We start from the raw sequence: 12,186 nt of genomic DNA, 5'->3' as shown, positions 1-12,186 counted from the left end.
CGGGCATGTCCTACCGGCAGGAGGCCCCGGGGACGACCCAGGACACGCTGGAGAGACTATGTCTCTTGGCTGTCCTGGGAACGCCTTGGGGTCCCGTCGGATGAGCTGGCTGAAGTGGCTGGGGAGAGGGAAGTCTGGGCTTCCCTGCTAAAGCTGCTGCCCCCGCGACCCGACCCCGGATAAGCGGAAGAAGACGGACGGACGGACGGATATATATACACCCTAAATAAATAAAGTAAAAAAAATTAAAAATTTAAACGAGGTTAAAAATATAACAATAAATGTCGGAATAAATACAAAAGAAAAATATATAAATAAAATTAAATATCAATCAATAAATAAAAACACTCTGCTCTCACATTTATTTATTTCATGCTGCTGTCAGATCGAAATGTTATTCAAATGAGGGGCTGTCCTAAGCATGTCATTATATATATCTATATATTGTTGTTTTTATTTCCATTTATATAATTTTTTTGTAATTTTTGAATTATATTTTTTAGATCCGTTTTTATTTTCACTTTTATTCATTTATTTAATTTGAATTTTGCAGTTTTGGTCCTCCATAGAGTATTTCCGCTCACGTTTTGATGACGAACTGGATGTTGCTGCCGGCGGCCAGGATCTTGCGCAACTTGGCTGCCCCAAAGCAGTTGGGCCGCCGCAGGGCAATGCCCTCGGGCAGCCCGGTGACGAACAGATCCTCGGGGTACATCTGGAACTTGGAGTAGGGCACCTTTGCCGGCTCGGGGAGACCCAAAGCTTCGGCTGAGCAACAGAACGGCAGGAAGCGGTGAAGCTCAGCTACCCTCCCCTCACCCCCCAACAAAAATTTGAACACCGCTATGGACTTACCATACTTGATGCTGAATAAGTTTTCCACTTGTCGGCGCAGCTGAAGAATCATTTCACCAATGTCCTCCACCAGGCTACCAGCTGAATGAATCAACGAAAGATGAGAACCGATTTCTGATGTGGTCAAGATTTTTTTTTTGTTCACTGTATCACCGCATGAGGACCGATTAAGAAAATCATGCCAATGTGACTCAATGTGGTTTGTGCCACATTATTTTTTTATGTTGTTACTAGCTAACTTGATCTCGATGTTTTTAAAGAACGTATATTGTTAATATTTAGACACTGAATCGTCTTATGATGGTATAATGGAAAACTCATAACATGTAGAAAGTCCTCATCGAAAGCTATATGAGGTGTGACCCCGTGTGGCTTTTCCACATTCATTCGGGTTAGAAGCTAATGTTATCTTAATACAATTTATGATTATATCATCATATTATGCTACATTGGCAAAACACCATATCTGAAATGCCCTCATCGAGAGCTTTGATATGAGATATGACTTGGTATGTTTTGTTCCACATACCAAAAAAAGTGTTACCTTCAGGGGGTCTTCGGATGTTTTGGGGGGCCACGTTGGGCGACAATGGTTCAACAGCTGCAAGATGCAAAAACAAGAGCATAAGAGCGGTTTTTCAAACATTTGTACAGTTAAAATTCGATTCATGGACTACTTCTATTGTGTGTTTGATCATATTTGTGTGAATTATGGATTAATTCATGGGCGGGGTCATGTATTTTGCATTTTGATGTTCATATGGAGCGCTTGGATTTGTCGCGTGCGCTTACCTCCGGTTTGTCTCCTGCAGTGGTCATTTGCGAAAGAAAAGAAACTTAAGCAAAGCACAGTCAAAAACAAGAAAAAAAAGAAAAAAAGAAGAGGACAATAAAAAGCGTGTGCGCTAAACCCATAGTACACATTTGTGTGGACTCTCATTGTGTGGTAACAAAACAACTTGCTGGAGTTTTGGATTTCGTCATTTCTTTGAATTATGTATTTTTTGCTATTTAAAGAGAGTGACTGCACAAATGTTTCCTTGGGTGTGTACTCTTAAGGCAGCTGTGTGTTAGATTGGAAGGAGGGTCATAAATCATTCTAGTGGAAGTTGCTAGTGGGAGAAGAACTACAGGGGGAGAGGGGGGGGGGTTCAGGAAGCGGCAAGGGGGCTTCGGATGTGACGGCATCACTAAGGTGAGGTTTGAAGTTTGAAGTTCATACGTGAGGCCCTAAACAAGCAGGCTGCGAGTGCGGCAGGCGCCCCAGCCGGTGGTCCAGGAGGAGGAGGACGGCTGGTGTGGAGGGTACCTGCGTGGTTCTCTGCCGGGTGGTGGAGGGCCGACGCAGCCGAGGGACCCGAGGGAGAGGACGTGGCCCGACAAGAGGGGGCGGAGGTGGGCTCGGACACAGGCTCGCTGGGGTCCTCCGTGCCGGAGGTGGCTTCTGAACACAAGGATGGCCTTTAGGTTTCGACCTCAAAGTCACTTTATTATTTAGTTAGTTTAGGGTCCTTAACAAGGTTTAGGGTTTTGGCTCCTTTTACAATGTTAGTCATTTAAGGTCTTCATCCAGTTAGTAGTTTATGGTCCTTTACAAAGTTTGTACTTCCGGTTTCTTAAATGTTTATAGTTTATGGCCCTTTACACATATTGTGGCTTGTAGCTTTCAAAGTCTGTAGTTAAGGGTCCTTAGCATTGTTTGTAGTTTTATGGTCCTTTACAGATTTTGTAGTGTAAGATACTGCATACAGTTTGTAGTTTATGGTCTTTTACATGGTTTCTAGTTCAGGGTTCTTACACAGTAGTAGATTAAGGTCTTTTACAAAGTTTATAATTGAAGATGCTTCACAGATTTTGTAGTTTTGTGTCCATTACAAACTTGCACGTAAGGGTCCTTTACAAAGTTTGTAGTTGATTGTATCGTATATAATTTGTAGTTTATGGCCCTTCACAGTTGATAGAAAAGTAATCAAATAAGTGTAGGGCCCTTTATAGTGTTTGTAGTGTAGAAAATTTACAATGTTTGTAGTTCATAGTCCTTCACAATGTTTGTACTTTAGCATCCTTGACAAAAGTTTAGGACCCTTTACAGTTTGTACTGTAGGGCCTAATACAAAGTTTTGCGTAATTTAGGGCCTTTATAAATATTTTAGTTTAGGGCCCTTTACAGATATGATATTGTAGTGCCCTTATACACCCAAAAAGTTTGTTCGGAGACCTTTATGCATTTCAAAGTCTCGCTGACCGCTTTCTGACATAATGGAGCATTTTCCCTCCGGGAAAGGTCACGACCTGCGGAGACGATGCATTTGTGTCATTTACCTGGCACCGTAACTTGAATGATGTCCCCATCCGGAGGTTCCGCTTTAATCCTCTTCACGGGGAGGCAATCTGCCGATGGGCCTGTGGGTGGCATAATCATTATCATCATAATCATCATCTGTGAATGGCCGCCACATGCGTTCATTATTTTTTTTACCTGCGTCACACTCGGCTGGGGGACTCACGCACACGCTTGTCGACCTGTTCAATGAAAAACACGGTACAGCTTATTAGGAAGGATGAGGCGGTGCCTGATCGGGGAGCGAAATATGGGATGCGCTCTGACCGGCCGCTGTGGAGATTCACCGGCGGCTCCGCGGCCGTTGTGAGGCTCAGGTTCTCGGGGAAAGACTCTTCGGGGGCGTCCTGCTTGCTTTCATCCCTCGACATCTTGCCAGCAGCTTCACGAGACCGGGGACAGTAAAACATGGTCAATTGAGGATTCTTGTGTTTGTTTAGGGCCATTTAAATCATTTGTAGTTTAGGGTCCAATATAAAATGTGTACCAGTAGTTTTGGGCCTTTAACAAAACTTGTAGGGTTTGAGGTTTAGAGCCCTTGTAGTTTAGGCTCATATACAAAGTTTGGATTTTATGGCCTTTTGCAAACACAGTTTGTACAGTATGTAAGTGCTTAGGGTCAGCTACATCATTTGTAGTTTAGGGACCCAGGACTCCACTAAGTTGCTTTTGTTGTTAGGGTCAATGTTTTGTTTTTTGTTAGTTTTTTTGGTTTGTTTGTTTTTTTTTTTAGTTCAGAGGCCCTTTACAAAGGTTCTAGTTTAGAGCCTTATAAAAAGTATATAATTCAGGGTCCTTCACAAATTGCTTTGTTTTTGGTTCTTTACAACATTAGCAATTTGTGGACCTAAACCAGTGATGGGCAAACTCGGTCCTCGAGGGCTCAACAATCAACAGGATTGTTATCAGGCTTATGCAGTGCTTGCTGATGATCATATATCAGCTGTGTTGGAGAAGGCAAACATCCAAAACCTGCAGGACTCCGGCCCTCGAGGACAGAGTTTGCCCACCCATGACCTAAACGTTTGTAGTTTGGGGCCTCTTGCAAAGTTTGTAGCTTTGGACACGTTACCAAGATTGTGATTTTAGGGTCATTGTGTTGAAAGTTTATGGCCCTTAACTGTTTGTAGTTTTAGGGCCCTCGACAAAGTTTCTAGTGATTTACAGGGTTTGTAGTTTGGGGCCTCTTGCAAAGTTTGTAGTTTTGGACAAGATTACCAAGATTGTGATTTTAGGCTCATAGTGTTGAAAGTTTATGGCCCTTAATTGTTTGTAGTTTTAGGGCCCTCGACAAAGTTTCTAGTGATTTACAGGGTTTGTAGTTTAGGGTCCTTTACACTGTGATTTTGTAAAAATGTTGAAATCAGAACTTGACCCGTGTCACAGATTGGGTATATAATTTATATGTATATTATCAATCTATGATCAGGGTTCACCAATTCCAGTCCTCGAGGTCCAGAGTCCAGCAGGTTTGAGATGTTTCCGCCTACCAACACACCTAAAGACTAAAGATTACTACTAAAGATCAGAATCGTTATCAGACATGCTGATGAGCTGATTATATGAATCAGGTGTGCTAGTGGGCGGAAACATCTAAAACCTGCAGGACTCTGGACCTCGAGGGCCGGAATTGGCGAACCCTAATCTATATAACACATATGTGTTCATGTATATTAAGCATGAGCTGAGCACGCTTACCTGTGAAAATCTTTTCATCAAACATCCTGTAAAACAAAGCAAAAAATGAGTCAATGCTCGCATCCCTCACTTTCGGTCCACTTGGAAACCAAATAATAAGCCCAAGACGGACGAGCGCTCTTTTCTTTTAAATGACCTTCAATAAATGAAAGAGTCTAACCCGCCGCTGGGGGTAACTCATGAATGTAAATGACTCAGTTTCCATTTAGCAGCGGGATGTAGCGTTAGCAGACAGATGGTGATGCTCTGATTATCTCCAATCTAGTCTGGATTCAAGTCTAAACTTGGCCTCCATAAAAAACGCCATTGGAGCAATTCTTCAACATCCTTCGCAAGGAGAGAAACGTCGGACGTACCGCCTGAGCACGAATCGGATGGCGTGCCGCTCGTCCAGGATGCGTTTGAGTTTGGGGACCCCGTAGGTACACGGACGCTTGAAGGGGATCTGGTCCGGGATGCCCAGGATCTCCACCGCGCCCGGGTCGCACGCAATCTTGCGGTACGGCACCGGCACCATGTGGTCCAGACCAAGGGCCTCGGCTACAGCACAAGAAGAAGAAAAATACGGCATTGTTATGTCGATTTTAATAGGCCTTAACCAATAATAGTTTTGATTGAGTACAATGCCAATTACAATATTAAGTAGAATAAAATTCTGATAACCAGTTAATTAAAAAAAAATACATAATGAATAACTTCTTTTTTGGTCCTTTAATGCTTAAAACAATAAATATATGAATTACAGGCAATACATTTAACTGTTTTACAATACTTTTTGTCTTTTAGTATTGGTTTAACATTAGAACAAGAAAAATCAGCCAATTAAATTGGCCGGCCCATTAATCAATCGCGCCCTAGTTTTTAGTTTAGGGTACTGACTACTTACATTTGGATTCTTTCTAATGTTTTTATTTTTGTTTGTTTTTTATTACAAAGTTTGTATTTCAGGACAAAGTTTGTTGTTTTGGATCCTTCACATACTTTATAGTTTAGGGTCCTAATAAATTTGGTAGTTTAGTGTAGTTGAGCTTCCTCTAATGACGTTTGTAGACGTTTACAAAATTGGTCATTGAGGACCTTAGCGACACACACGTGCAAGTTGTAGACTCCACTTGACTCCTCCTCACCATATCTGCTGTTGAACAGGATCTGGACGCATTCCCTCAACGTGTTAATGTCCTCCGTTTCATGAATGAACGTGTCCCATTTTTCTGCAGACAAAAAACAAACATCCAATGAACTTTTTTTTTCCAGAAGCAGTTAATACCCGGAGCTGATTTATTGGAGGGCAGCCGCAATCGTCTTATGAGATTATGCTCGATGGCTGAGCCCCTTGATGGCTAAGTTCTTAGCGCACTTTAGCCACTTAAACACCATTGAGGAAATTGTAGCCACATGCTGCTTCATCAAAACAAGATTTTGGTTTTCCCTTCTATCCTATACAACCTGGCAATATACACCCATCCCCAAAAAATTGAAAGCAGGAATCTGAATAACTTAACACTAAAAAAATCAGTCATGGCAAAACATTTTATGTAAAAGACACGGTGCCGGATCTTATGTTTACAACAGTTTTTCAACTTGATTGTGGTAAATCGTACTGGATATTGTTTTTTACTGTAATTTTGCAGTGGATCTCTGTGCGGAAATCACTTTTATTTCTGTACCAGCGCTTGCTAAACATGTAACGTGTTAGTAACCAAATTCAATGTAAAAAGGTAGTGCTGGATTTTATGTTTTTGGCAATTTTGGAGTGGTTCTCCATTTGATTGAAAACTGGTTTGTCTGTATAACACCCCAAGAAAAAAGTAGCTAGCTAGTTACTAACTAAAAAAAACGCATAGCTACAGAACTATCGTGCTGGATTCAGCGTAAAAGACAAAATGGTTGAAGCATACCTGATTTTTCATGCACGATGGAGAAGAGTAGCCTCTTGGATATGTGGACACTCGCAGGTGTCTGACCCTGCTCACCAGGTAGTCTTGTTGTCTCATCTAACAAACAACAGCAAACAAAAATCAGTTCAATTCACTGCATCCGGTTCACATTCCGGGGCGTAAATCCCGGGGCGTTACCATTGCTAGCAGCTTCCTTCCCGCACGCGCCCTTGTCTGTCCAGTTGGCCAGTCGGTCCTTGCCCAGGCTGAGGAGCGACGTGGGTTTGAAGTCTAGGGTGCCATCTGGGTGGGGTTTGGAGGACATGGGCATGCCGTACAGGAAGTTTGAGAGAACAGAGTTGGCGGATGTGGCGGGACTTGACGGTGTGACTACCTGGGCAGTAGTCTTGACTGGGCCAGCGCCACCCTGAGCTACGGGGCTGCCGGAAGAGCTTTGATGGCCCAGCTCCGTGCACGCCGACTTGGCTTCGCGAGACAAGTCTTCCGTTGGCCTGCGCACAGACCAGAGGAGACGCGTCAAACAAAGCCACACGGGGCCGCTACTATATTGCAGAGCAACAACTAGTCGCAGAGCCTGAACTAGTTGCGGAAGTAGTCACAGAGCCAGAATTAGTCAGGGAACTAGTCGCAGAGCCAAAATTAGCAGTGGCGCTGCAAGTAGTCGGCAGAGCCATAATGGTCGCAGAGCCAGAACTACCCACGTCACGGAGCCAGAACCAGTTACAGAGCCAGAAAAAGTTCCAGGACTAGTAACATTTACGGTTTCTGAATTGTGTGGAAAAATGTGGCGTATCCCCAAACAATTTGGCACACCCCTCCAACAATATACATGTACTGGGTTAGGTGCTGACCTTGTGACAGTGAAATGTATCCTGTGGCTTTGCTCCAGAATCTTTATGAGCGTCTTGGAGTCGTACTCGGACGGCTTTCTCAAGGACACGCCCTCCGGTAGACCGTGGGCTACAAGGCAAGTGGGCTCCTTCTGGAGCCACTCGTAAGGCACAGGGACCAGGGTGCTTTTTCCAGCTGCTTCACCTAAACACAAAAATCGGGAATCAGATAATTTAATAGTGTGCAATATGTGCTACAACCCCCCAAAAAACAAATCGATTTTACGGTATGTGGTGCACCCTCAAACAGCTTTACAGTTACCACCTGTCTCGGCACAACTTTGAAGAGAACGCTTACTGTAGAGAACGGTGAAGACCTCGTCCACCATCTTCCTCAGGACAAAAATGTTGGAGTGTGCGTCCGGCGGCGGTGGTGGTAGTGGCGGTGGTAGCTGGGGTGCTCTGCTGCTTTTCCCATGCTCTCCTTCCTTTCCCGCCTTGCCCAGATCCACATCCTGATCTTTGGTGGCGGTCACGCTGGGCAGGCACGATGGCGCCCCTACAGGCAAAGGACAGGAGTGGCATTAAAATGCCGGCTTGTTTTCGACAAATGTCCCCACATCAGACAAGTGACAGATTTGTTCTCCGGAGGGAAAGTAATCAACGTGTCACGCTTGAAAAATAGCGGCTGATACAATTAATGACTTGTTTGTCCCGCCACCTTTTCCAATTTGAATGTAAAGAATTACCCGCAAGGAGGATGTGGTGCCAAAACTTTCAGTGAAAAAACAGCAGTGGAAGACGCCCCTTTTACACTGCCTGTAAATTCTAGGGAACACGTAAGAGAAACTTACGGCAAAACTTGTAGAATTCAGTCTGAATTTCTCTTCTGGAGTTGAGAAAAATACGTCCCTTTTCCGTGCCGACTGCGATGACGCTGTCTTCGTGGACGGTGACGCAGGCCACCTCGGCGTTGAGCTTGGACATGGCCATGCACTGGACAAAACACTTGGTCACAACACCACTTTTGGTAAGTAGGTAAGTGAGATGTGTGATGGTGGACTTACCACCGAGTCCAGGGCCGACACCAAGCTGGTGAGGATCTCCTGCCTGGCGGACAGCGCTGGAACTGGAGGATCGCAGCGGGAGGTGGGCCGCACGCCGTCACATGCCAGCTTCCTCATTTGAGACATGGCTTCTGCAGAGACAACAACAACACACTTTAGACCTGCTAGCATCAGTTAGCATCTTCTAGCCACGTATTTGCATCTGTTTGTCATCTATTAGCTCAGCACTGGTTAGCATTTGTTAGCCACAAATTATCCTCCAAAAGTCTAATGTTGCTTCGGGTTAGCATAGCATCTGCTTGTCATGTACAAGCCTCTGTTGGCAACTTGGCACCACTTAACAAACTTGGGCTAGTTTAGAATCTGTGAGCCCTGTGTTAGCATTTGCCACATGTGATCTATGTGTTGACCCTGCTTTAGCCACATGCTAGTATTTCTTCTGACCAAAAGCTTCTCTTTATTAGTCTGACATTGGTTTAGGTGTTAGCTGCTGGCTAACCTGTTAATCATATGCTGAGAGATTGGCATCTGTTAGCTCTGTATTAGCATCTGTTGACCATATACGAATTTAGGTTAGCATCTTTGAGAGACTCGTTAATCTGTTAAATCATATGTTGACTATTATTTTAGCACTGGTAGCCATGTACAAGTGTGTAAATGATCAATTATGGCATATATGAGCTCTGGTTACCTCAACATCAGTTAGCCATGTGTTTGCATCTATGAGCGACTAACCTGTTAAGTCATGTTGACTCTATTAGCTCAGCATTTGTTTGCCATACGATGGTATCTAAATCACCAGTTAGCCTCTGTTAGCTTCGTAGATTATTTTAGCATTTGACAGCATCTGGTAAATCCTAAATTAGCGTCTTAATAAACGTGCCCCTTTAGTGCTTCTGTTTGACCACGTCTTGATCTGTTAGCTTAGCTAGCCTGCTCAGTCACGTGCCATTAGCTGAACCAACAAGGGCAGGCCAGTCTAGCGCTGCTGCGTTGCCTCGGCAACAACAACCCGTTTCCTTGGAAACTAATCTCGGGGCATGTGAACAATGTGGCGCTGGCCCTTTAATCTCTGCAGACACTGCCAACCATTATGCCGGCCTCTGGCTCAATTGACAGAGGAGGAAGATGGACGAAGAGGAAGAGGCGGGCGTGGCCGTCTAAATGCGTTTCCCCTGTGGCCATAGCAAACATTCAAAGAAACCCCCCCCCACACACACACACACACACACACTTTCCCTCTCATCTTCAACAATCAGGGCCTCAAAATAGACTGAGCCTGAACACATAGACCAGAACAGGAAGTGACAGAGGAGGAGCTAAGATTGAGCAGGATGATAAATCATACAGAGTCAATGGTGATGATATACAAACCTGTTGGAGTGACGGTTTGTGTGAATAGTGTGGGGAAATTGTACACCACCCAAAATTTGACACTTGGGGTATAGTGTGGAAAATGTTGCACATGTCCCTAAACAACATAACAAATTATTTGTCTTAGAACACTTGACAACAAACCACACACACAAGAAACAAACAAAACATTGTTTTTATGAATTGGATGGAACCTTTAGGCACACTCCCAAACAATATATTATTTTATGAACAGTGTGAAAAATGTGGCGCAACCTCAAAATAATTTAGAATAGGGGCCAAAAAGCCCCCCCCAAAAAAATGTGAGTTGTGTAGAAAATTTGGTGAGACCCCTGCGAAAAACTGAACAGCGTGGAAAATGGGCCACACCTCCCATAAATGTCAGCAAAAATGTAAAGGGCCCTCCCAAAAAACTACATGTACAGTTTCTGTTAATAGTGAGGAAAATATTGCACACCATGGGAAAAAATGTGATACATTTCCCCCAAAATACATTCTATTTACTGACGGTACACGGCGTGGGAAGTTTGCGCACCCCTCAAAAACTAGTGTGCAACTCGGAGTAGGGTAAATGTGATGCACCTCTAAAAATGAGCTATCGTGGAAGACCCCGAATGCATCATCCTTTCACTTTCTTCAACGACATGGCATCCCAACGACTCAGAACGGCACATTTCCCTGCTTCTGTGGTTTAACGCGAAAATAGAATGACATAGACAAGTTAAGGGGCAATTGGCATGGTTGTTATGATAATTATTAACCTTCGAACAACTTCTTTTAACACTCATGGAGCAGCAACACATCCAAACAGAACGTACAAGAGAGAATTACTAATGTATATTTAAACACCAAAATGTTGAAACAATCCATCTAATGTTCTCAAACTCTACACTTGAATGTCAAAAATCTTTGGGACTCGAACCCTAAACTTTACAACTGTGATGCAGACATGCAAACCAATACTGCACTATGTTCCCCTGTTGAGTCCAGTGTACTAGAATTTTGTTCATTCAGTTGGTTTTGTGTAATGTGTAGTTTTACTCTGACAATATTATTTTAGTTGGTACCATCTGAACATCAACTACGACTAGCAGATTTTTATTAGAAAATGACAACACAACTGACTACAAATTAACAACTGGTCCAACACACTTTGTTTAAAATAAATTTAAAAAAAAAAAAAAGAAAAGAAAAAAGTTAATCTAATTCCACTTAACCGTTCGTACAAAGAACTAAATAACGACTTTTAAACGCTCCGTTTGACTGTACAGCAGCTGGCTTTGTTGTGCGAGCCAAATAACCTTTAAACCGACACTTTAGCGAAGGACGATCATAAATAAGACAACTGAAGCCACGCACTCGTAGCCTTTAAACCACGTAAGAGTAGAGTCTTAATTTTGTCACCGTCTGAATTTAGTCGCTGACATTCTTTTTTATCAGTTGAGGAGTTCAACAAGCAACTAAGCGCGAGCTAATTAGCTAACGGGCTAGCTCAGTAGCTGGCTAGTTAGCACGCGAGCTAACGTTAGCACTCCCCCCTCCCTCTCCATGATGTCGTCGCGAAATAATCTATACATTCTCTACATACAATCCACAAAATTCTCAATTTATGTACAATGTACGATGTGTCTATTGTGTGTAAAGGTCGAACGATGGGAAAAAAGAAGCGAAATCTCACCTTAATTCGCGATTAAATCCGCCTGGTCGATTGCTGTCAATCCCGGAATAGATTTTTTTTTAATCCATCGTTTTAAAAAACGCACAAATGACGGTGAACGTACTTCAGCAAAAGGAAAAAAGAAAAACCGGACGTAATCCCAATCTCAATCTTTATATCCCTCTCTCGTTATTTGTTCCTCTACAGTAGTAGTTGTAGTAGTAGTGTCCTTTTCGCACCCCCTTCTCGTTCTTTGTTCTGTAATCCAGTAAAATTGAAAGTCATTCGCCCTCCTGCTAATCCCAACCCCAACTCAACGGCGACTTCCATTGGCTGCGGCCGGCGGGGCCGAGCAGGATTAACTGGAGAAACTTCGCGAAGGAAGACGATGGGCAAAAAGAGAAGAGAAGGGGAAATTCCTAGCGTGTTTAATCGTTTTATTGCATCCGTCCAAACAAGTTAACAT

General features: G+C 43.4%; 1 protein-coding gene across 2 annotated transcripts in view; it reads right to left on the bottom strand.

Annotated features, from left to right (window-relative positions):
• The window catches only part of gtf2ird1 (GTF2I repeat domain containing 1), a 19,410-nt gene extending 7,224 nt beyond the window's left edge, over positions 1 to 12,186 (bottom strand). Inside the window, exons 1-17 of one of the 2 annotated variants that reach the window (XM_077546124.1) lie at positions 11,742 to 12,186; positions 8,690 to 8,820; positions 8,477 to 8,618; positions 7,981 to 8,181; positions 7,644 to 7,827; positions 6,970 to 7,283; positions 6,793 to 6,888; positions 6,022 to 6,105; positions 5,251 to 5,434; positions 4,895 to 4,920; positions 3,464 to 3,578; positions 3,335 to 3,378; positions 3,178 to 3,258; positions 2,165 to 2,299; positions 1,400 to 1,456; positions 856 to 936; positions 585 to 768 (exon numbers count right to left, since the gene is read on the bottom strand). In XM_077546124.1, the coding sequence (XP_077402250.1) occupies positions 585 to 768; positions 856 to 936; positions 1,400 to 1,456; positions 2,165 to 2,299; positions 3,178 to 3,258; positions 3,335 to 3,378; positions 3,464 to 3,578; positions 4,895 to 4,920; positions 5,251 to 5,434; positions 6,022 to 6,105; positions 6,793 to 6,888; positions 6,970 to 7,283; positions 7,644 to 7,827; positions 7,981 to 8,181; positions 8,477 to 8,618; positions 8,690 to 8,815 (2,054 nt within the window). In that variant the 5' untranslated portion in view covers positions 8,816 to 8,820; positions 11,742 to 12,186. The remainder of the gene's footprint in view (positions 1 to 584; positions 769 to 855; positions 937 to 1,399; positions 1,457 to 2,164; positions 2,300 to 3,177; positions 3,259 to 3,334; positions 3,379 to 3,463; positions 3,579 to 4,894; positions 4,921 to 5,250; positions 5,435 to 6,021; positions 6,106 to 6,792; positions 6,889 to 6,969; positions 7,284 to 7,643; positions 7,828 to 7,980; positions 8,182 to 8,476; positions 8,619 to 8,689; positions 8,821 to 11,741) is intronic. The other variant, XM_077546123.1, reaches the window with a different exon arrangement.

Source organism: Vanacampus margaritifer, chromosome 16 (assembly GCF_051991255.1).
Source record: "Vanacampus margaritifer isolate UIUO_Vmar chromosome 16, RoL_Vmar_1.0, whole genome shotgun sequence".
Classification (NCBI taxonomy): domain Eukaryota; kingdom Metazoa; phylum Chordata; class Actinopteri; order Syngnathiformes; family Syngnathidae; genus Vanacampus; species Vanacampus margaritifer.
The sequence above is the reverse complement of the archived record's forward strand: the minus strand, read 5'-3'. Positions and strand labels throughout refer to the sequence as shown.